Source organism: Neoarius graeffei, chromosome 12 (genome assembly GCF_027579695.1).
Source record: "Neoarius graeffei isolate fNeoGra1 chromosome 12, fNeoGra1.pri, whole genome shotgun sequence".
In the NCBI taxonomy this organism is placed as follows: Eukaryota; Metazoa; Chordata; class Actinopteri; order Siluriformes; family Ariidae; genus Neoarius; species Neoarius graeffei.
In genome coordinates this window covers 77,211,257-77,232,650 of record NC_083580.1, presented here as the reverse complement: position 1 = coordinate 77,232,650, position 21,394 = coordinate 77,211,257, and the positions used below count along the sequence as shown (strand labels likewise).

The following is a 21,394-nucleotide window of genomic DNA, read 5'->3' as shown; positions in this document are numbered from 1 at the left end:
ATTGTGCCTGAACTTTAACAAGTACACCTAAGGAACATCAGACGTTCTGTCAGGACTGAGTATTCACTGAGAAAACATCCCGACCAACCACAGCCTTCATAGTTCTGAATATCATCATAAAACCCGTTTCGAAAAGAACATCTTCAGGACTGGATGGTTTTCCGCAATGTAATTTCTTCTGGGAAATGTATAACGGCATGAAAATGATCCCACATTGGGATGAATGTTTCCGAGATGACTCAGGGTCTCTACTTTTTTTTTTTTGTATGCAAAATTCCTCAACCTGTATTTTATTTTATTTTATTTACTTGTCCCTAATTTATGTTGTGTATAGATCTACATATATTTATATCCTATTTTTCTACGTTTGTGTAATTTACACAATAAACCTATATATAAAACAAGGCGTGTGTGTGTGTGTGTGGCGTTTATATTTCACTAAAGCACCTCTTCTAATCTTTGGTTCACAGTTCTTTCTTTGACGTTGGTGCATCTGCTTTGTGTCTGCCTGGTTTTTACGTGTCGTCGACAGTGTCAGAGGTTAAAGATTTCGTTTAATCTCGGTGTCACGGCTCATAAGATGCCCATGATGTTCTTGCAAGTGCATGCACGTGATGCACAACTGACTACAAAGGAGCAAAATGTTTAATGCAGTGCATGCAACAGCTTCAGTGTCATCCTTTTCAGGCCAAACTTTGGCACTATCTCAACAGACCTTCTTTTTATCTGTAGCAGGTTATTTTTGGTGTATAGCAGGATAAACTAGGACTCCAGCAACAAAATCTTTCCCACTACATCATATGACACACACAAATGTGTGTCATGGATAAGCTCCATCACTGACCTAATAAATCACACTGTGGCCATGCAGGGAAATGTAGTTTTTTAATATAAGGTGTGGCATAGGAAGAGACCCCCAAACATCTCTCATTCAATAAAATAAACTGAACGATTATTTTTTCATTTGCACCATCAATACTGATAAGAAATCCAACAAATGCTATAATAGAATTTAAGCACGCAGCCATTTTCCACAATATGTCAGACACAATATTTGCCTTTGCGTAGACTACAATACCCAGCTTCTTTATTTTATTTTCATTCCAGAGGCATGACATTGCGCGTCCGAAATAAAGAAGGGTTTCTATTGGTCGAGCCGAAGACGCGCTGGATTCTGATTGGTCCGCGCAGACGTCAGTCATCCGTCCTGTGTGACTCATGTGGCTGCTCCCTTGGAGGCAACAGGGATGGAAGGGCTCAGCAGTGGTAAAGGAGCAGAAGGTAGGGCTTTATTTCAATCATGTGTGCACTTTATGATACAATAAACACCTTATGATGCACATGGAGTATTTTCATAGCTCTGGGTTGATGTTTAGAGAGAAATCAAAGGATGAGAAACCCAGGTCTTTGTCTGAAACAGCTGTGTGAGGAGTTTGCAGCTGCTTCTTGAATTTAAAGAATGGGATGAATCTGAAGCTGGCTGCTTGGTTGTGCTTCGATTAATATTTGATTGGCTTTTCTTTAATGGCAGGAAGAATGTTTTTAGTCTGTCAGAGATGCCTGTGTCCATGCTGTATAATGACAGCCAGTGTTAACATTGTAAAGTGGTGAATAATAATAATAATAATAATAATAATAATAATAGCCTGTTATATTCTGGCCAGTCGGATCCTTCATTTTCTTATTTGACAGCTGTGTGGAGGAAAGAAAGTCTTGTTAAGTCTTTGTTAAACCTTTAAACCTTTAAACGTCCGCATTTATTCGCCTACAAAGTCTCATATGGAAGTAAACTAGCGGATTCGTGACAATAATAACAGCAGTGCTACAGTCAGAGAGCTTTACACCGGGGAGAAAGACATTTAAATGGCGGATGTTAAAGGCACGTCTACTCTGACCCGTTTCTATGGAAACCTCCATCCTTGCCCCGCCCCCTTGCTCGCCTATAAAAGGTGGACAGGTGCGTCCATAAATCAAAACTTCACTCAGGAGTGAGGGGTACGTGTAAGATTCGGTGCTAGATCAGAACCTGATCTTGATCCTGGACCTCCTGATATGGTTAAAAATCTTGGTGTTTTCATTGACAGCGAGCTAAACTTTGACAGTCACATGAAAGCAATCACTAAATCGGCATTTGATCACCTAAAAAACATTTCCAAACTAAGAGGACTTATGTCAAAAAATGATCTGGAAAAACTTATACAGGGCGGCACGGTGGTGTAGTGGTTAGCGCTGTCGCCTCACAGCAAGAAGGTCCGGGTTCGAGCCCCGTGGCCGGCGAGGGCCTTTCTGTGTGGAGTTTGCATGTTCTCCCCGTGTCCGCGTGGGTTTCCTCCGGGTGCTCCGGTTTCCCCCACAGTCCAAAGACATGCAGGTTAGGTTAACTGGTGACTCTAAATTGAGCGTAGGTGTGAATGTGAGTGTGAATGGTTGTCTGTGTCTATGTGTCAGCCCTGTGATGACCTGGCGACTTGTCCAGGGTGTACCCCGCCTTTCGCCCGTAGTCAGCTGGGATAGGCTCCAGCTTGCCTGCGACCCTGTAGAACAGGATAAAGCGGCTACAGATAATGAGATGAGATGAGATGAGATGCTCTGACCTGAGTTTCCCAAAAGCACCGCAGCACAAAGATCATCGTCAAGTGGTAGCGCGAGCAGCACAATGAATGCTCTCTCTCCAAGTTAAGATGCTCTTAGCGTTAAGAGCGTTAAGTGGTTAAGTGGTGCACGTTAAGTGGTGCGTGTACAAGAACAGAACCTGTTTCCTGTTGGTTGAAAAGGGGTACAAGACAAAATCCAGAACATAAACAGGACTTGCTACATTAGCAGGGTTTTTTTTTACACAATTTAATCACCAAGGCCATGTGACGTGACAGCAATTCACTCAGCTCCGTTATATTTCATTCCATCCATGTGTAGGAACCGTGCCTCACTGAAATGCAATCACTCTTCAGTCGCAGTGCTAACCCGTACTCCAGGGCGTGGTTGTGAAAAGGGCCGTATAAAGGTGTTCAAAGTGTTGGCGTCCAATAAAAAGGAAAGGACTGCAAATGAAAACTTTGTTAAGCGCTGGAAGACTTTCATTGAATGAAATGGAGATCATGTAGGAAAACGATATACTTTTGTGACACTTATTTGCAGTAAACAATGTAAAATAAATAAAAGCTTCTTTTTTTATTATTTGACTCCCCCACCCTTTATTTCTTATTGGTTGACTATTGGTCACTCGTACCTTCTGTACTGAATGTTGAACCTGCATTTTTAATAATTATTTCTGAAACATGATAAAAGTGTTCATATGACCAAAGATACTTTGATCAGAGTAGCACCTCGTAGATCTCATTATCTGTAGCCGCTTTATCCTGTTCTACAGGGTCGCAAGCAAGCTGGAGCCTATCCCAGCTGACTACGGGCGAAAGGCGGGGTACACCCTGGACAAGTCGCCAGGTCATCACAGGGCTGACACATAGACACAGACAACCATTCACACTCACATTCACACCTACGCTCAATTTAGAGTCACCAGTTAACCTAACCTGCATGTCTTTGGACTGTGGGGGAAACCGGAGCACCCGGAGGACACCCACGCGGACACGGGGAGAACATGCAAACTCCACACAGAAAGGCCCTCGCCGGCCACGGGGCTCGGACCCGGACCTTCTTGCTGTGAGGCGACAGCGCTAACCACTACACCACCATGCCGCCCCCTCGTAGATCTATTATCGAAATACTTTGACTTTGTTCATTCCGTGTTTCGGACGTCATCATGTCGGGATTGAGCGGTCATCCTGCAGGTCCCTGTTAATAAGTTTAGGCTGTCTGTATAAATCTTTTATTTTTCTGTTGTACGTGTCACAGATGCCTGTGTATATTTCCCCCTTGGTGTTTATCTGCAGTTGCTCATGTTGTACGCTCTCCGAAAACAAGCACGTGCATGCTTTATGCACCTGAAGGCTGTTTATTTGATTGGAGTGAAGGTTTTGCTTTTCAATGTAGACTGTTTTCTACACGTCGCTGTTCAAAAGCGATTCTGTTTCAGGGTTTTTCAGTCTGGAACAGAACTTTCCCTTTTTTTTTGGGGGGGGGAGGGGTTGTTTGGAAGACAGCACTATGATCTACTGTATCTATATATCCATTTCTTTACAAGAAGTAAATGTGAATATATGTGTATGGGTGTTAAAAAGGAATAAATGTGACACCGCCTCATGTATTTCTGTTAACGTATCTTTTTTTTTTTTTCTTTCAGCACAGAATACTCTGCATTAAGTTCGTTGGTGGTAGCATGGCAGCAGGTGAGCGATTAGCATCAGATTAGGTTAAAATTATCCAACACACACACAGTTGTATTTTAAACAGTTGTTAAAGTAATGAAACTCCAAACTAAAGGTAAGTTTACGGAATAATGGCGTTTGAGCGTGTTCACAACGCTGGCCGTCAAACCCCAAATACCATGTTTTAAAGCTAGACTGCCTTAAAGATTTTTCAATTGTAGGTCATAAAAAGAATTTTCCCGACACCCAATTATTTTTGTTTAGTGACCGAAAGCTACTGAATTCGAATCACAGACTTCCAATTTTATTAGTTTTTTTTTTAAATTAGGGGTGGGACTAGATTATTTTTTTCAATCTAATTAATTACAGGCTTTGTAATTAATTAATCTTAATTAATCTCAATTAATTGCACTACCGTATTTGCCCCAAAAGCAACATTTATTTTATGTAACTAAATAATATGTAAAGAGTTCAAATAATACACAAACATGATTTTTAGATTCAAGCTCATGATTTATAGATTCAAGGCTGTAAACAATAAATTGCATTTCATTTTGCAATAGTAAACATAGGTAAGGTCCCTGTCCAAAATTGAAGAGACTAAAGTTTCAGTGCCATTTTACTAACCATTTTAGTTGTTACTTTCTGGATCACACGCCGCAATCTGCAATACATCTCGTAGACCCTTGTTTTCTACCACCGATAGCGGTCTGCAGTCCAGGGCAATCCACTTGGCCAGCGTGTTCGTTAAATTTTCCGACGTTGCCCTGCTCATTTTCTTCTGGAATCCAGCCATTTCTTCGAGTTTGCACTGCTGACCAGAACTGCTACCTCGAACTGCAGCTGTTTCAGTAATCGCAGTGACATGCTTGGCATTTAGGCCCACTTTACACGGGGACGGTCTGAAACAAAAACGCAAAAGTCCGTTTTCGTTCTCACTTTTTTCCGCGTCTACACGACCGTTTTCAAGGAGGAAATCTGCGTCTATACGGTGACGCATAAATGTGTGGAATTCAATTGGATGTGCATGCCAGGCGGCTAGGTGGTGCTGTGAAAGACCTCCGCTATGTCTGCACGCATGCGCAACGTCTTCCGTCTTGTCTGATCTGCACATCTGCGCCGCGAAAACTTTGACTACTCTGGCTATGGTAAGTAAGAAAGTAAGTAAAAAAAGTAAGAGCATACTATACCCGCCTCTGTTCATTAACGGTATATGTGCAGATTCGGTATAGATGTTCGAAGGACTCCTGGATGTTTATTAAAGCTGCCAGAGCAGCTTGAAGGTCCGTTGGATCGATGTAATCAGACATGCTCTTACTTTTTTACTTACTTTCTTACTGTTAGTTTTTTTTTTTCCTTTTTTATCAGACATCTAATTTTTGGGTTTGTTTACCTGACATGTTTCGACGTACAACTTCCGTCTTCCTCAGAGTGTCACCGGATGTTAATTGGTGACGCATCTTTTATCAGCTGCTGTTTCTGAAGGCGTGGCCTTCCTGTCTGGATTGACAGGTCGGTCACGCCTTATACTGTCTGTTCGTCCCCTGCAAGATGTGACTCCAGGTATGGGAGAGCATGTATGCTCCCTCATCCCGGTTGATGGTCCTCGGGCTTCGCTTACGGATCTCTATGGCCTCCCTGATCCAGCGCTGATGTTTGTTATCTTCTGTGCGGATGACTCTGGCATTCCCCCAGTCCATAATGTGGTTTTCCCTTTTACAGTGATCTGTTATAGCTGACTTATAATTTTCCTGTTGTGCCTTTTCTTTTATTGTTCGGGTTTGTCTTGTAGCTGTCTCCTTTTCGCACTCTTTCTTATGTTCATGTTTTCTTGTGTTGAAACTCCTTCCTGTCTCCCCAATATAAGTTTTATTGCATAATTTACATGGAATCTCATATATGGTGTTGCATCTGTTGTCCGGATGTATTCTGTCTTTGGGATGCACCAGGATCTGACGGAGTGTTGTGTGTGGTTTGACCGGTGTGTTAACATTGTGTTTCCTCATTACTCTTTGAATGCGTTCAGTTATTCCCCTGATGTATGGTAATGTCACTACTCCCCTGTGTTCTTGTTTGTTAGTTTGTTTTTTCTCTTTCTTCTGTGTTTTGTTGTTCTTAACCTGTTCCGCCCCTTTGGATATTGCCCATTGTGGATATTGACATGCCTTCAGTGCGTGTTGTATATGTTGTTCCTCCTGTTCTTTGTCCTGTGGATCTGTAATTATTGCTGTGCGTTCATGTAATGTTCTAACTACGGATATTTTGTGCATTATGGGGTGTTCGGAAGTCCAGTTTAAATATTGGTCGGTATGTGTGGGTTTTCTGTGTACTTTTATTTTGATGTCCCCATCTTCTGTGTGTTGTATTTTTAAATCCAAAAATGCTATTGACTGCTCCGTTTCTTCTTCATGTGTGAATTTTATATTGCCGGTATTGTCTATGGTGTTGAGATGGTCGGTGAGCTGTTGAGTGTGTCCCCTCTTTACTTTTTCCAATATGTCGTCCACATACCGTTTCCAGAGTGTTGGCCTGTATTCTGCTGGTATTGTAGTGAGTGCTTTCTGCTCCAGATCCTCCATGAAAAAGCCGCACATGATGGCTGATAGTGGGTCTCCCATGGCAAAACCTTCCTTCTGTCTGTAGATTGTATTCCTGAACTGAAAGTATGTGGATGTGGCGATGAATTGAAGGAGCTGAGTGATGTCTTGTACGGTGAGGTTTGTGCGTTTCCTGAGCGTCCTGTCTGTTTTTAATTTGTCTTGTACTATCTGTATGGTGGCTTCCGTGGGTGTTCTGGTGAAAAGAGATATGACATCATGTGAAATAAAAACTTCATCTTGCTGCATTTTGATGTTTTTTAGTTCTTCTGCCAGATGTTTTGAGTTTTTGCAGTGTTGGTCTGTGAGTCCTAGTAATGGTTTAATTATTTCGGTGAGTGCTTTTGATAAGTTGTATGTGACTGAACCAATGCTATCTACTATGGGGCGTAATGGTGTTCCTGGTTTGTGTATTTTTGGTGTACCGTAAATCCTGGGGATGACATTGGCTGTGGGTACTAAATGATTGTAATCCTGCTTATCTATTTTATTTTCATCGAGTAGTGGTTTGAGTAGTGCTTTAAGTTTCTTTTTCTTGTCTTCTGTTGGGTCTTTTTTTAATATTTCAAATGCGTTGTCGCTGAGTAATTCATTCATTTTTCGTTCATATTCATCAGTGTCCATAATAACTACTGTTCTGCCTTTATCTGCTGGGAGGATTGTGATATCTTTATTTTTAGCTAATGTTCTCATGGCTTTGGCTTCCTGTTTGGTGATGTTACTGGGTGGTGGTTTGGCCGTTTTCAAAATACCAGCTATTGCGTTTCTTAGTGCTGCTTTTTGTCCCTGATCCTGTATTTTCTCACATGCTAATTCAGTTGCCAGAATGAATTCGTCGTGTGGTATATGGTTCGGTGTGACAGCGTAGTTGAGTCCTTTTGCTAGTATACTGCGTTCTGCTTGTGAGAGTTTGTACCTTGATATGTTATGAATCCATTTGTCGTTGATGTGTGCGTGCTCCGGTTCTGCCTTCTTTTTCTGTGCGATGAGTTTGTCCAGTTTTCGTATTTGTCGGGTTTTTGTCTCTGTGAATTCCTGTTCGTGTATGTCTGCCAAGTGTCCGTGTATTGCCATTTCCATTTCCTTGTTTCCTTGTATACAGACAGTATAAGGCGTGACCGACCTGTCAATCCAGACAGGAAGGCCACGCCTTCAGAAACAGCAGCTGATAAAAGATGCGTCACCAATTAACATCCGGTGACACTCTGAGGAAGACGGAAGTTGTACGTCGAAACATGTCAGGTAAACAAACCCAAAAATTAGATGTCTGATAAAAAAGGAAAAAAAAACTAACTATATTTAATATAAGACATAATGAACGTAATCGAAAGATTACTTTCTTACTTCCCGGGCTGGCATGTACAGTATATGACATATGTATGACGTAAACGCGTACCCGACGTGAGCGGATCCGAGCAGAGTTTCGCGTATTGGGTAGTTTAGACGGATATGCAACGGGGGCTGTTTTTAACTTATCCACTCTGGAAGGCGTTTTCAATTTTTTCCGTTTTTCAGCCTCGGAAACGCCGTCCCTGTGTAGACGAAAGGCACTTCCGATAAAATATTTAGTCGTTTTTACCCGACAGCGTCCTCGTGTAAACAGGCCCTTAAATGGTACCGTAAAGTTGACGAGCTTCTGTGATAAGCAAACTCCTTTCTGCACAGTTTGCAATAAACTGTGGTTTTATCAACAGTTCCATCGGGTCGTTTTTTGAATATAAATTTACCGTCCAGCAGACCCGGCGCGCTTTCAAGCTCCATTGCTGTAATTGGAACTGTGTGCGTCAGTATATTTGTCGCACCATAACACGGTGCACTAACAACGGTTCCGGGTTGTTTGGCATGCAAACTGCGATAAAATGCGTTAATATTTTTAACGAATTAATTTGTTTGAAATTAATTAATCTTAATTAACGCGTTAATGTCCCACTCCTATTTAAAATAGAACAATTAATGAATTTATTTCCACATGGCCCTAAATTCTCCTCTATTTTTTCCTGCTTCACCATGAACCAGTTCAAGTTACTACGTCATGCATCACATGGTGGGCTTTCCCTGTTCACGCAAGGCATTGTGGGATACAAATTTGAAACAGGAGAGAAAAATGGAGGATGTGAGTGTGCGAATGAAATGTGAAAGACCAACTACAGTAACAGAAAGAAAGCAAGAAGAAAAGACGTTATGTTATATACGAAGGAACGGAAACGCAGGAAATATCAAACTAATAAATATCGGCACTCAGCGAGCACCTCGGTGTGATCAGCTGTTCGTTTAGCGACAGAATGATGGAACTGTCAGTGCACGCTCAAAGGGAAACCTGTAGATGGCAGTAATGCAACACTGTGGATGCCAGCTGCCGTAAAACCCAAAAGAAGAAGAAGGTAAACCTGCGCATGTGCACACGGACTTCCTCTGTCTGCTTGACTGCGCAAAGCGAGCGATTTCATGCACATTATTTGCTTTAATCCCCTCAAATTAAATAACTTCCCAGCCACAGAATGGCCTGATATTTTGTGAGATATTACAGAAATAAACATACATCACAATGACCACATTTCAGACGGAACTAAATTTCACCGATTTTATGAAATCGAAAGGTCGTCTACTTTTAAGCTTCAAATAATAATTAAATATATATTTTTCTATTGGAGATGCATCTGATTGTTTGACACCAGCAGTTAGAGAAAACCAATCTAGGACTAGGTGATGTTGGAGCTACCAGTTGCAATTCTTCGTTGACATTAAAATGACTTTGTTTTAAGAAACCAAGGTAACATTTTTTTTTTTTTTTTTTGGGGGGGGGGATATATAGAGAATATTACACGATGGTGCAAAGATATGTTTTGGCCGGTGAGTGTATATGTTCAAAAAGAAATACAGCATTTGTATTAATATTGGACAGTTTATTTTTTTTAAACAATGGTGTTGCGCTGTTGATGCCTAGCATTGTGAACTCGCTCATTTCTCTTCTCTGCATCTGTAGTTTTATTGGCAATGATACAATATTTGGGGGGGGACACTTTGGAGATCTTCTTGTATTAATTTTGGAGTTCACACTTCTGGGAAATTGGTCAGAATGTTTAAATTATTCATATTTGTGCAGATCAGCTGATTTAAATGTCCTCGAGAAGCTTATTTTTGGGGAAGCCGTGGCCTAATGGTTAGAGAAACAGCTTTGGGACCAAAAGGTCGCTGGTCAGATTCCCTGAACCAGCAGGACTGGCTGAAGTGCCCTTGAGCAAGGCACCTAACCCCCAACTGCTCTGGCAAGTGTGGTGGTGTACCTTGTGTCTGATTAGCCAAAGGAAAACTGATGATGTGATTATCAGTTTGGGCAAGAACCCAGCCATAACTAACATTGCGGTTGGGTTGGGACCGGCACCTTTCTGGAGGTTTTGCCTTTTCATTGCGAGAACATGAGTAAATCTAATACACGTTATAATACATCGGTATTAGACAGAGGAGAGAGGAGCATGTATTAGATAGAGTGAATGAATTGAAAGGACACTGCTCCCTCCATAGTAGTAAGCAAAGATCTTCTAGTAAAATCTGTTCACTTGGCGGCCATCTTGGCAACGCTCCCGGATGGTTATTTTCAGTCATACAAGATCAGGCTGCTATCTACTTCAGTGGGGAAATGCACATGAACCACAAATTATGGGTTTTGAAAGTAAATAATGCTTTTGGCTCAAGTAACACACACACACACACAAATAAAAAAAACCCTTAAACATAGTTTTTTTTTTTTATTTCTCTAGCGACTATACACACGTTTCTTCATCACAAATGCAGCAGAGTACCCTGTATCTGTGCAAACATCAGTGTAAGAACCTGCGACATCTTTACTCCATACCGTCACACACACAACCAGAAATTCTTCGCTCTGAAAAAAAAAGAAAGTAGTCGCACCTTTGAAAGCCTGAATTATTAAAATGTAGAGTTTAGTTTAAAAATAATGTTGAAGAATTTGTAATGGTGTTCTGTGAAACTATGTGAACCACATACTTTTTTTGTTTTGTTTTACTGTTCCAGTAACTACGCAATAATAGAGAGTTATTAAGTAAATTTAGCTCTAGTAGAAAAATGAGTTGCAAAAACTCTGGCGTATTCCTTTTAGGTTTAATGTAGGCATGTAATGATGCGTCATGTAATCGTGATACAAATTTATGATGATTCCAATCGATGAAAAAATTGAATTGTGATTCTTATCAGGCTATGAAATCTTAGTTTTTCCTATCTGTAACTGCGTTGTTTAGACAGCAGGGGCCCCAATACACAGTATAAATACATTTAACAAGAAATCTGAGCTTTCTCTCTTTATACAGACTGCGGAAAAATAAAGAAAAGAGAAGCAAATGGAAGTAGTGCAAGTGTTTATAAAAGTTTATTCAGAAAAGGCCTATTTGTTATTAACTTTTTGCATTTTTAATAAAAGGAATATTTTAGTTAATACTAACCACTTATTAACTGAGCACGAGGTCTTTACGGGAAAATATTAGACCGAGGTCTTGACAGTATGGAAAAGACCAGCCGTACAGAAAGTCCTTGGTCGGATATTTTCCTGTAAAGACAGAGCATGCGAGGCTAAAGTAGAACTGAAGTCATTTTTAAACTTGCTTTATTTCTTAATTAACGTGTTATTCAATTACATTTTCGGTTTTAGTAACCTTATATCGTGACTTGTATTGGCAACTAATTGTAATTAAATATTATACTTATCGGCCTATTCGGTTTTTAGCCGTGTTGAATTTAGTTCGTTTGGTCCACGGCAGGCGTCGTTTATCCGCACGATCTTCACGAGACTTGTGCGAGACTTCGAAACGTGAAGTGTTAGCCAGGTATCAGTGCCGCCATTTTGAAAACTGTTTTCCAAACGAAATATTGGACAAAAACGAGTTTAAATGACGATTACTGCCTACTTTTTCAAACTTTCCTGATTGCTATCAAAACAAACAAAACTTCCGGCTTGATTACGTCAGCATTCGAAAGAGGGCGTGCACGTCTTTTGACAACGTTGGCAGATGTTGGTCACTTTGATTTCCGCTGTACGTTTTACTTCCGTCCTACGATGTCTCACACAGGTCTCAACGAATCTCGTTTACGGCCGTCGCTTTGACTACGTTCAGGCTGCACCCTGAAACGACCCATATCAGATTTTTTTTGCCCATATGCGACCTGTATCCGATTTGTTATTGACAATCTGAATGACACAGATCCGATTTTTTTCACATGCGACCCAGGTCGCTTGGATACGTGGTTCTAAATCTGATGCATATCCGATATTTTCACATGCGACTGCAGTCTGACCGGACAGGTCGCATTCATGCGACCTACACGTCATCAACAAGAGACAAACGTCACTATTCTGCGTTGGCTAATCCCGCCTCTTTGGTGGAAAACAACAACATTTGTACAGTTTTCAGAATTTAAATAGACTTTTATAGAATTGATCAAGCTAATGGTGGATTTGGTAGGGACCTGGATGTTGATCTGTTAGCCTGATTAAATAAAACAGTTTCTATAACTGATTTATAACTTAAACCATCCTGTATTACAAGATTGTTCTGAAAATTTCCAGTAATTTGACACCTTCGGTCTCTTTCGATTACGTTCATTATGTCTTATATTGAATATTGTTAGTTTTTTCTTTTTTTATCAGACATCTACAACCCTTCGGTCTCATTACTCTGCTGCCCACATTAATCAGATTATTGTGCGAGTTCCGCTGCCGCCACAAAAACCACATCGCCAGGTCTCGCCTCATCTCCATAGCAAACTGCACTGGTGTTTCTGCACCTTGAGCCAGCGCTGAGAGAAGCTGCAGAATTCAGCTGGCTATAAACAATCTAAATAAATATTTATAAAAATGTAGAAAAAGTTTATTAATATGACAAAATAAATATGTGCAAATTATTAAGCCTGAATTAAGAGTTTGGTAATACAGTGGCCGTATCCCAAACGACTGCCTACTGAAGCTCGAGTGCACTATATAGAGTTTAAAAATCCATTACTTCCTAGTAACATGTAGTGCACTTATATAGAAATTAGAGAGACATTTAGGAGTCAACCCTCGTTACCAGGCTACACGTTTTCATTTCAGTTCAGAAACAAAAACACACACGAGACCTCACACTTTAACCAGATAATTAAAAAAAAAAAAAAAGAAATCATTAAACATGAAGAGTGCGCTTTTTTTTTTTTTTGTTTACGTATTACGTAGATGTGCTTATTACGTGTCAATTTGCGCATACGGGACACTTTTGGGTCGTTTTCCGTTCATATTGGAGATCGCATACAAGTCTCATATAATTGGTAATGTGAACGGCCTAACAAAAAAAATCGGATTTCACAACAAATCGGATATGGGTCGTTTCAGGCTGCAGTCTGAACGTAGTGTTTGTCATTATGGATTGATATATTACAGAGCATATTTCAAACCCTCATAAAGGCCCGGTCCCACTGCACTTACGGATGCAAAGAGGATGTAAAACGTAAAAAAATCTTTGCCATCCGTTGGAAAACGCTATGCATCCGTTGTGTACTCATTGCATACGTGCTTCATACGCTCTATCCATCGAGCATCCGTCCACTGTGATTTCATCCGCGCAAAAAGTTTTGAGCTGCACAAAACTTTTAGAACGGATGAACTTTCCGCCGTGTACGATGTAAATCCGCGGCATATACGAGCAACAAACGTTCTATGTCCGTTATCATCCGTTAAACGTCTGCTGTATCCTCTCTGCATCCTCTGGGCATCCTCGCAACTCACATCCGCTGCAGCTGAAAACGGAAAGAGGGAGGAAAGATAAGGTACATGAAACGTCCATTCATCGTTAGTAGCACGGAAATAGAAAGGATGTAAGCGTATGCATCTCGTATATAAAGTATTCAAAACGGACAAAGCGTTTATATCTGGGATGTATCTCGTATATTTAGGATGTCTGGAGTATGTCTAGAGTATGTATAAGGACACCTAGCGGACAATCGGTCTGCATCCGATATACATCCGCGCAACATCCCCTTTGTTTCCGTTAGGCGTACGTGATGCATCCCCTTCATCTGCTATGCATCCGCTCTTTCTGCTATGCGTCTGCTTCTCAGTTATCACCGGTAACCCCTTCGGAGCTGTCATCCACTTCCATCTGCTTTCATCCGCTAGGCTTCCTATGAACATGCGTTTAACATCCCCGCTATATACTACCCACGTCCGTTCTTTTCCGTTCTGTTTTCGCAAATTTTCGCCAATTTTGTCCATTTCTGGAGCGGATGAAAACGGATAGAGCCACCCCCGAAATTTTGCTCGTCCGCTGTGTCCTTTTTGCATACGTTTTGTGTCCATCGGCCAGTGAGACCGGGCCTTAACTTGCTATAGCAGCAAAAAAATAGCGATCAAAAATGCATTCCGATATTTGATAAAATGAGAAATAGAATTTTGATGATAATTTGCCTTCAGTTCTCCTTTAATAAGGAGTTTATTCTATGGCTTTTTTTATTTCTAAGATTAAAATAGACGTCATTATAATGAGGCATGACGCTGCTTTCAGTCACGTCATATTTGTAATGTAGTTGAGTCACGGAGACAGAATAAATGGCTAGCGGCTTCAAAACTGAATTTCTGTTAGCGGTTCCTGAATGCTCTTCATTGCTCATTTCTTGAATAACTCATGACTCTTTTGTCTTTTGTGTTTCGTCCATTTTTGATTTTCAATTAATCTTTTTTTTTTTTTTGTCGTTTTGTTTTTTGCAACATTGAAAGCCGGCGCCTTGGAAGGAAAGTCCGTAATCGTCCACGAGCATTACGGGAAAATACTGCCTGCCCAGGAACCAATCAGAGCGCACGATTTTACCGGAAGTAGCTTGTGCCATATAATAAGCTTTTATTTTACTCCAGCCTTTACAAATGTGAGTAAATAATTTTGTTATTAAGAAAATAACATTTTTTCATTTAACTAAAGGAATGTTTAAATTGATAAAGAATAGTAAAATAAATGTCGCTTTTTTTGTAATAAAATTTTCTTCATTAAATTTTTTTTTTCTCAAAAATATCGTAGGAAGATCGAACCCAGTATCGCGAATCGAATCAAATTGTGAATTGGGTGAATCGTAATATGTCGAGTACATTAAGAATACATTTATAAAAGAGTCCCACAGATTTCCTCAGGGCCTGTTTAGTTTCACGTAGCAGTGAGCAGATGGATGGAGTGTCAGATGTCGGACCGTCGTCTTATCACTTACAGATTTATAATGGGATGGATATTAATTAGGAACGGCATGACCAATGATAAGAAATTGCTTATTTGTTGTGATTACCAAGAATGTGTCAGATCATTCAAAAAGGAAACATTTAGAAGTGTAGATCCACAGACTCCGTGACATCTCCAGAGGTCTGACTGGCGTCGTGCATTTCCATTGGCTTGTCATAGCATCAGACATCACATCAGACATCACACCTCTCAGCACACACCTCTTTTTTTCATCTTTCTATCCTTCACACTCACTCACTCACTCTTGCTCTCTCTTGTACAGAATTCCTAAATGGGAAGGATGCAAACTCTCTCCTTAAGCGTTTTCCACGGGCTAACGGGTTCCTGGAGGAGTTTCGGCAGGGGAACCTTGAGAGAGAGTGTGTGGAGGAGAGCTGCAGCTTCGAGGAGGCCAACGAGGTGTTTGAGAACAAGGAAAAAACAGTAAGTGCTTCTTAATATCAGAAGACGAGTTTCAGTTAAGAACGTCTCGAATAAGTTACTGTTTAATCTTGTGCAATTTTGTTTTTTAGGTTTCCTGCTTGCAATTCACTATTTAACAATTAATTATTCACCGAAGGTGACGTGAATATCAGTGAATAATAACCGAGACAAAGTCGAGGTTATTATTACCAGTTATTTCACGAAATCGAGTCGTACATGAGCTGATAGCCATGAGCATTTTTATTTTTTGCAAATTTGATAAATAAAAACTTTATCAAACTTTATTAAGAAAATCATTTCTACTAACAAACCGGCAAAATGACAGTAGCAATTTGTGAAAAACGCAATAATAATAATAATAATAATAATAATAATAATAATAATTCTTGAAAAATAAAAAAAAAAGATACTTTCCTACCAGCCCTGTGATGACCTGGCGACTTGTCCAGGGTGTACCCCGCCTTTCGCCCGTAGTCAGCTGGGATAGGCTCCAGCTTGCCTGCGACCCTGTAGAACAGGATAAAGCGGCTAGAGAGAATGAGATGAGACGAGACGTTTCTACAATCAAATACTTTTATTCCATATTTTGTTGCTTTTTTTTTTTTGTACTTTTTTGGGGTTTTGTTTTTGAGTAGAGTTTTTATTTCATTCAGCAACACGCTCCGCCATTTTCTTCTTTTTCTTATTTAGGGTTTTTTGGTGGTTGGCAAACCAACTTAAAGGGATAGTTTGGGATTTTTGACATGAATCTGTATGGCATCCCCATCAATAGTGTCGTGCAAACACACTGACTTACCCCTGACAGCATCCTGGGAGTCCAGTTCTTGTCCAGTTTTGGTCCAGACGAAAGTAGTCCGGCAAGTTTGTTGGGGTCACGAAAGTAAAACGTTTTTCGTCTCAAAACAGTATGTGTTCAAAAGAGTGATATATTTGCATCACAAAACCATTGTCAAATAAAAAGTCAGACCTCGAAATCGCTTGGCACTATTTTATCTCCCTTCTTATCACTGCGCGCTGCCGCCAGGTGACAGCCACGGCTGTTTCATTCATTGTTTACTAGTGATGGGAATTTCGGCTCTTTTTCGGGAGCCGGCTCTTTCGGCTCCCAAACGGCTCCTGAGATTTTATTTTTGATTTAAAGGAATACGCCACCCTCAGATGAAATTGAGTCAGTCTCTGCAGTCCCTAGAGTTGGATGAGTGAGCCAAAGCGTTTTGTAGCCGACCCAGCCATTGTCCTGATCTATAAACGCCCAGGTTAGCTTAGCTTAGCATAGTCGCTGTAATCTGGCGTGTCCAGCTAGCATTGTCGTTGCAAAAGTGAATTAAATAACTCAAGATTTTTTATAATTATTTCTCATGACCTGTACATTCACATCGAGTACACATATCAATGCAAATTAACACGAAGGGATTTACTAGACCAATTTATATCTGGAACCATTTTCAGCCACAGCACAGGCAAAGCACCGCTGCAGGCGCAAAGACACCGCGCAGCGCCTGAAAACGGGTGCGCAGCGCCTGAAAACCCATTTTCAGGCACTGCGCGGTGTCTTTGCACCTTCCTTTTCCTACCTATTCCTTTAATTGCTGCAATTAACTAGTTAATTCTGATTCTATTTCTCCTCTCAGTTATAATCTGTCCTGCTTTTGAAAAGATCCTCTCTGGGGGGACAGATGCTGCCACTATACACATCCTCCGTGCCATGACGTGTGTAAGCCGTGGATAGAGTGCAGCCTTGGTCTCCCACCAGCTTAGTGGGTCTGCGTTTCACTGTCACCTGCTGGCAGCGCACAGTGATAAGAAGGGAGATAAAATAGTGCCAAGCGATTTCGAGGTCTGACTTTTTATTTGGCAACGGTTTTTTGATGCAAATATATCACTCTTTTGAACACGTACTGTTTTGAGACGAAAAACGTTTTACTTTCGTGACCCCAACAAACTTGCCGGACTACTTTCGTCTGGACCAAAACTGGACAAGAACTGGACTCACAGGATGCTGTCAGGGGTAAGTCAGTGTGTTTGCACGACACTATTGATGGGGATGCCATACAGATTCATGTCAAAAATCCCGAACTATCCTTTTAAAGGTGCATTACCGCCACCGACTGGGCTGGAGTGTGGAGCACGAGATAGGGTTAGGGTTGGGGGGGGGGAAAACAACTATATTCTTTTAGCTATTTCTGTTTCTTTTAAACTTTTAAATACTTGATAAAGTGATATATCTGACTTGATGCACGCCGCCATTTTGTTTTTCTCTACTCACGGTATATGAGCTGATATCCTAGTAGTAGCCAATCAGAGCGCTTGGTTGCTCATATCCAATGAACGTGGATAGAATAATCACCGATATTCACTGAGCCTGAGGCGGATAATTGTTTTAGTATAAATACACAGGTGATTATTTTTAAAAATTGTACTTAAAAAAAAAATTATTTTGATCTTCAAAAGCAGCATGCAAATGTAATAATGGTGCAGTGCTGACTTGTCACTGATCTACGCCGAGTCACATAAAATACTTTGTTTTCAAATCAATAAAAAAAAATCAGAATTCCACCTTACCTTTAAATACTTTTAGATCAAACTTCGTAGCATCTTTAGTGCTTTTAGGAGCAGTATTTTTCTTTCACAATTTGTAATTCGTCCTCACTTACGGTGACGAAGCGATCGGCCGCCATTTTGCCGAGTCGCTCGAGGTGATTATCGAGAAATGGTCCGAATCTGTCGACCAATCAGTGTGAGCGATTTCCTCTAATCACTTGTGTCTTTAAACTATTATGGTTTAAAGAGATTAAAGGACTATATAATAAGTGCGCAATATTATTACCAGCTGTGTAGTCGGGAACTGCTTGCTGGCAGAGCCAGTTATGAAAACTCAGCTGGATTCTGTAGTCATAATTGTGCAGTCAAAAAAAAATAGCCATACATTTTCAAGATAACACTCTTATGCCCCTTTTCCACCAAATCAGTTCCAGGGCTGGTTCGGGGCCAGTGCTTAGTTTGGAACCGGGTTTTCTGTTTCCACTGACAAAGAACTGGCTCTGGGGCCAGAAAAACCGGTTCCAGGCTAGCACCAACTCTCTGCTGGGCCAGAGGAAAGAACCGCTTACGTCAGCGGGGGGGGCGGAGTTGTTAAGACCAACAACAATAGCAAGACCGCCAAAGCCGACATAACACCGGCTAACGTTAGCTCATACGGTAACAAAGGCTAACATAACCATCTCACATTCAGTGTAAGTAAGAGTCAAAACGTTATTAGGTTATTACCCGTCTCCTAGAACGTAATCGCCGTCCACTCAAAACCTGTCGATCAACACATACATATTGGATCTGCCGTTTTCTGATCCCAATGAAGCACCGTAAAGCGAGAAGCAGCAGCTGTACAAACGCGAAGTCATCCATTATTGTTGTTGTTGCTGCTTCTTCTTCTTCTTCTTCTCCGTGTTGTTGTTGCTTCGATGTTCACGCCAAGGTTTATGCAAACGCAGCGACGTAACTGACGTATACAGCAATGTAATGACGTGGCTTCCCTTAGCACCGCGAGCTATGGAAAAGCAAACTGGTTCTCAGCTGGCTCGCAAGTTGAACGAGTTGTGAACCAGCACCAGCACTGGCCCCGAACCAGCCCTGGAACTGATTTGGTGGAAAAGGGGTATTCGAGTCAGTTGTCTAGAAATCATGTCGACTGTTGATCTGCTGTTTGAATCAGTTCGTCCTGACCGGCACAGGAGCAGCAGTGTTTTTAATTTTGTGACTAATTCTAATATCGATATCCTGAAACACATTTTCAGTAACGTGTCAGTTTTTGTTCTAACGATGAGCGATCAAGCGATTGTATAAGACCTCTCGGTCAGAAATGAGTCAGTGTTGAGCTCACTGAACTGCTGTATGTAAAGATGTTTGGTGTTGCATAACTTGCCTCCCAACCCAGCATTGTTCTCGCTGCATAGAAATACCGCAGGGTGTCATTTTTCCTCTCTGACATGCTTTTTTTTTTTTGCTTTCTATGATGTAACATGATGAATTGGTGACTGCACTGTTCAAGAAAGCGCATATAGAGCAGTTAAGCAAATGTTTGATTAGTGCTGTGTGTAAATCCACATATATTTCTGTAGTATCTGATATATAGCCACACACACATACAACACACTTAACGCACCTCTTCCTAACCATAGATGGAGTTTTGGAAGACGCGTAGCTTGCACACCATGAACAACAACAACCCAGAAACACGTTCAGGGCGTGCCGACACCGTGTACATGGTGGTACCGCTGCTGGGTGTCGCCCTCCTCATCATCATTGCGCTCTTCCTCATCTGGCGCTGCCAGCTGCAGAAGGCCACGCGCCGGCGCCCGGCGTACACGCAGAACCGCTACCTGGCCAATCACAACACCCGCAGCCTTCCCAGAATCCTTGTGCACCGCGACACGCCTTCGCATTCGGACACCTCGCACTCCAACGAGAGGCCTAGCATGGTGCTCAGCGGAGGGGAAAGGGAAAGAGGCGGAGTAACCTCAGGGACCCTGGACTGCTCATTGCAGCCGCCGAATGGCCGCGGACTCTACGTGCAGGACTCGTCTATGTCCGTGGCGTCACGTCTGTCAGGAGCTACACCTCCTCCTTCTTACGAAGAAGTGACGGGCCACTTGGAGAGCAGCAGCGACGAGACCACCACCCCTTACAGCGACCCGCCACCCAAGTACGAAGAGATCGTTAAAGAAAAGTGAGGGCGTGTTCAAGGCATGTGCATAGGATAGGAAGGAGCTCGTCGTGACATCGGTCTCTACCAGACCGGAGTGTTTTGAATCCCAAATCGCCACCCAAAGTTCCTGAGGGTGTGTATGACGTGCCCTATCACGTGGTTGTCGTCCTCGTCGTTCTTGGAGATGAGTATTCTGAACTTGTTTTTGTAAATGGGACACCTGTGTTGATTTTTTTCGCACTCTTCCGGAACAACAACCAGCTGCTCACTGCTGCACGGCTACACCTCACACCATCGTCTGTGTCTTTCATTCATCATATTTAGTGCTTTTAATGAATCAAGCCTCCACTCTTGTGACATGAAGTGAAAAAAAGAGATGGTGGTTTTTGTTTTGTTTTGTTTTCCATCTTGTTTTCTCTGTACAAAATGAGGTGGAGCTGCGAAAAGCTAACCAGAGCGTTCGTACAAAGAGAGAACCTTGTGAAAGTTTTTTTTGTTGTTGTTGTTGACAAAATAGAGAATCTACTGTTGAATCAAACGTAATTCGATGTGTGTGTGTGTGTGTGTGTGTGTGTGTGTGTGTGCGCCGTACTCCACATATATCTTAGGCCATCCTTAAAAAAAAATCCGTTTCCTGTCCACCGGGTGAGCAAAAAAATTTTCAGTCGGGAGGGGGGGATTTTATATATATATATATATATATGGATGGATAAGAAATCGCAATGCTGTGTTTGCTTTTTCTTTCAGTACTTTTTTATTACAAAAGCAGACATATTTAATAAAATGACAGTTTAATCAACTGAAACTTGTACAAAAACTTTAAGTTAGCATTTTAAATGCTGACTGCAACATTTGCAAAACTTTTACAAAGGTACTTAAATAAAATGTCCGACACACGGACTTTTTGTAGTTCTAAATCGACCGTTAGGCCTAGTTCAGATGAAATTACACTATTAAAATGATCACTGAATGATTTGTTTTTCTGAATCTTTACTATTTTGTTGTTCGCTAGAATACCATTTTGCGATTTCACACTTAAGCAAATGTTTGAAAACTCCGGATCGCCTTCCTTCATGGTGGCTGCCATTTTTTTGTGCCGCGTGCACTCGGCGGAGGCAGTAGTGTGTCGGAGGGAACAGAAGC

At 41.3% G+C, this 21,394-nt stretch overlaps 1 protein-coding gene across 1 annotated transcript; it reads left to right on the top strand.

Moving 5' to 3' along the window:
* Positions 1-1,215: 1,215 nt before the first annotated feature.
* On the top strand, positions 1,216-20,890 carry LOC132895664 (transmembrane gamma-carboxyglutamic acid protein 3). Its single transcript, XM_060936457.1, has 4 exons — positions 1,216-1,281; positions 4,241-4,286; positions 15,389-15,549; positions 19,725-20,890. Exons 1-4 carry the CDS (start codon positions 1,219-1,221, stop codon positions 20,274-20,276), a joined length of 822 nt encoding a protein of 273 aa, XP_060792440.1. The 5' UTR covers positions 1,216-1,218; the 3' UTR covers positions 20,277-20,890.
* The last annotated feature ends 504 nt before the right edge of the window (positions 20,891-21,394 follow it).

Coding starts and splice junctions, on each gene's coding strand:
- LOC132895664 (XM_060936457.1), top strand. CDS start 1,219: ATGTGGCTGCTCCCTTGGAGGCAACAGGGATGGAAGGGCTCAGCAGTG. Junction 4,287..15,388: donor TGGTGGTAGCATGGCAGCAG/GTGAGCGATTAG, acceptor TCTCTTGTACAG/AATTCCTAAATGGGAAGGAT. Junction 15,550..19,724: donor TTGAGAACAAGGAAAAAACA/GTAAGTGCTTCT, acceptor TCCTAACCATAG/ATGGAGTTTTGGAAGACGCG.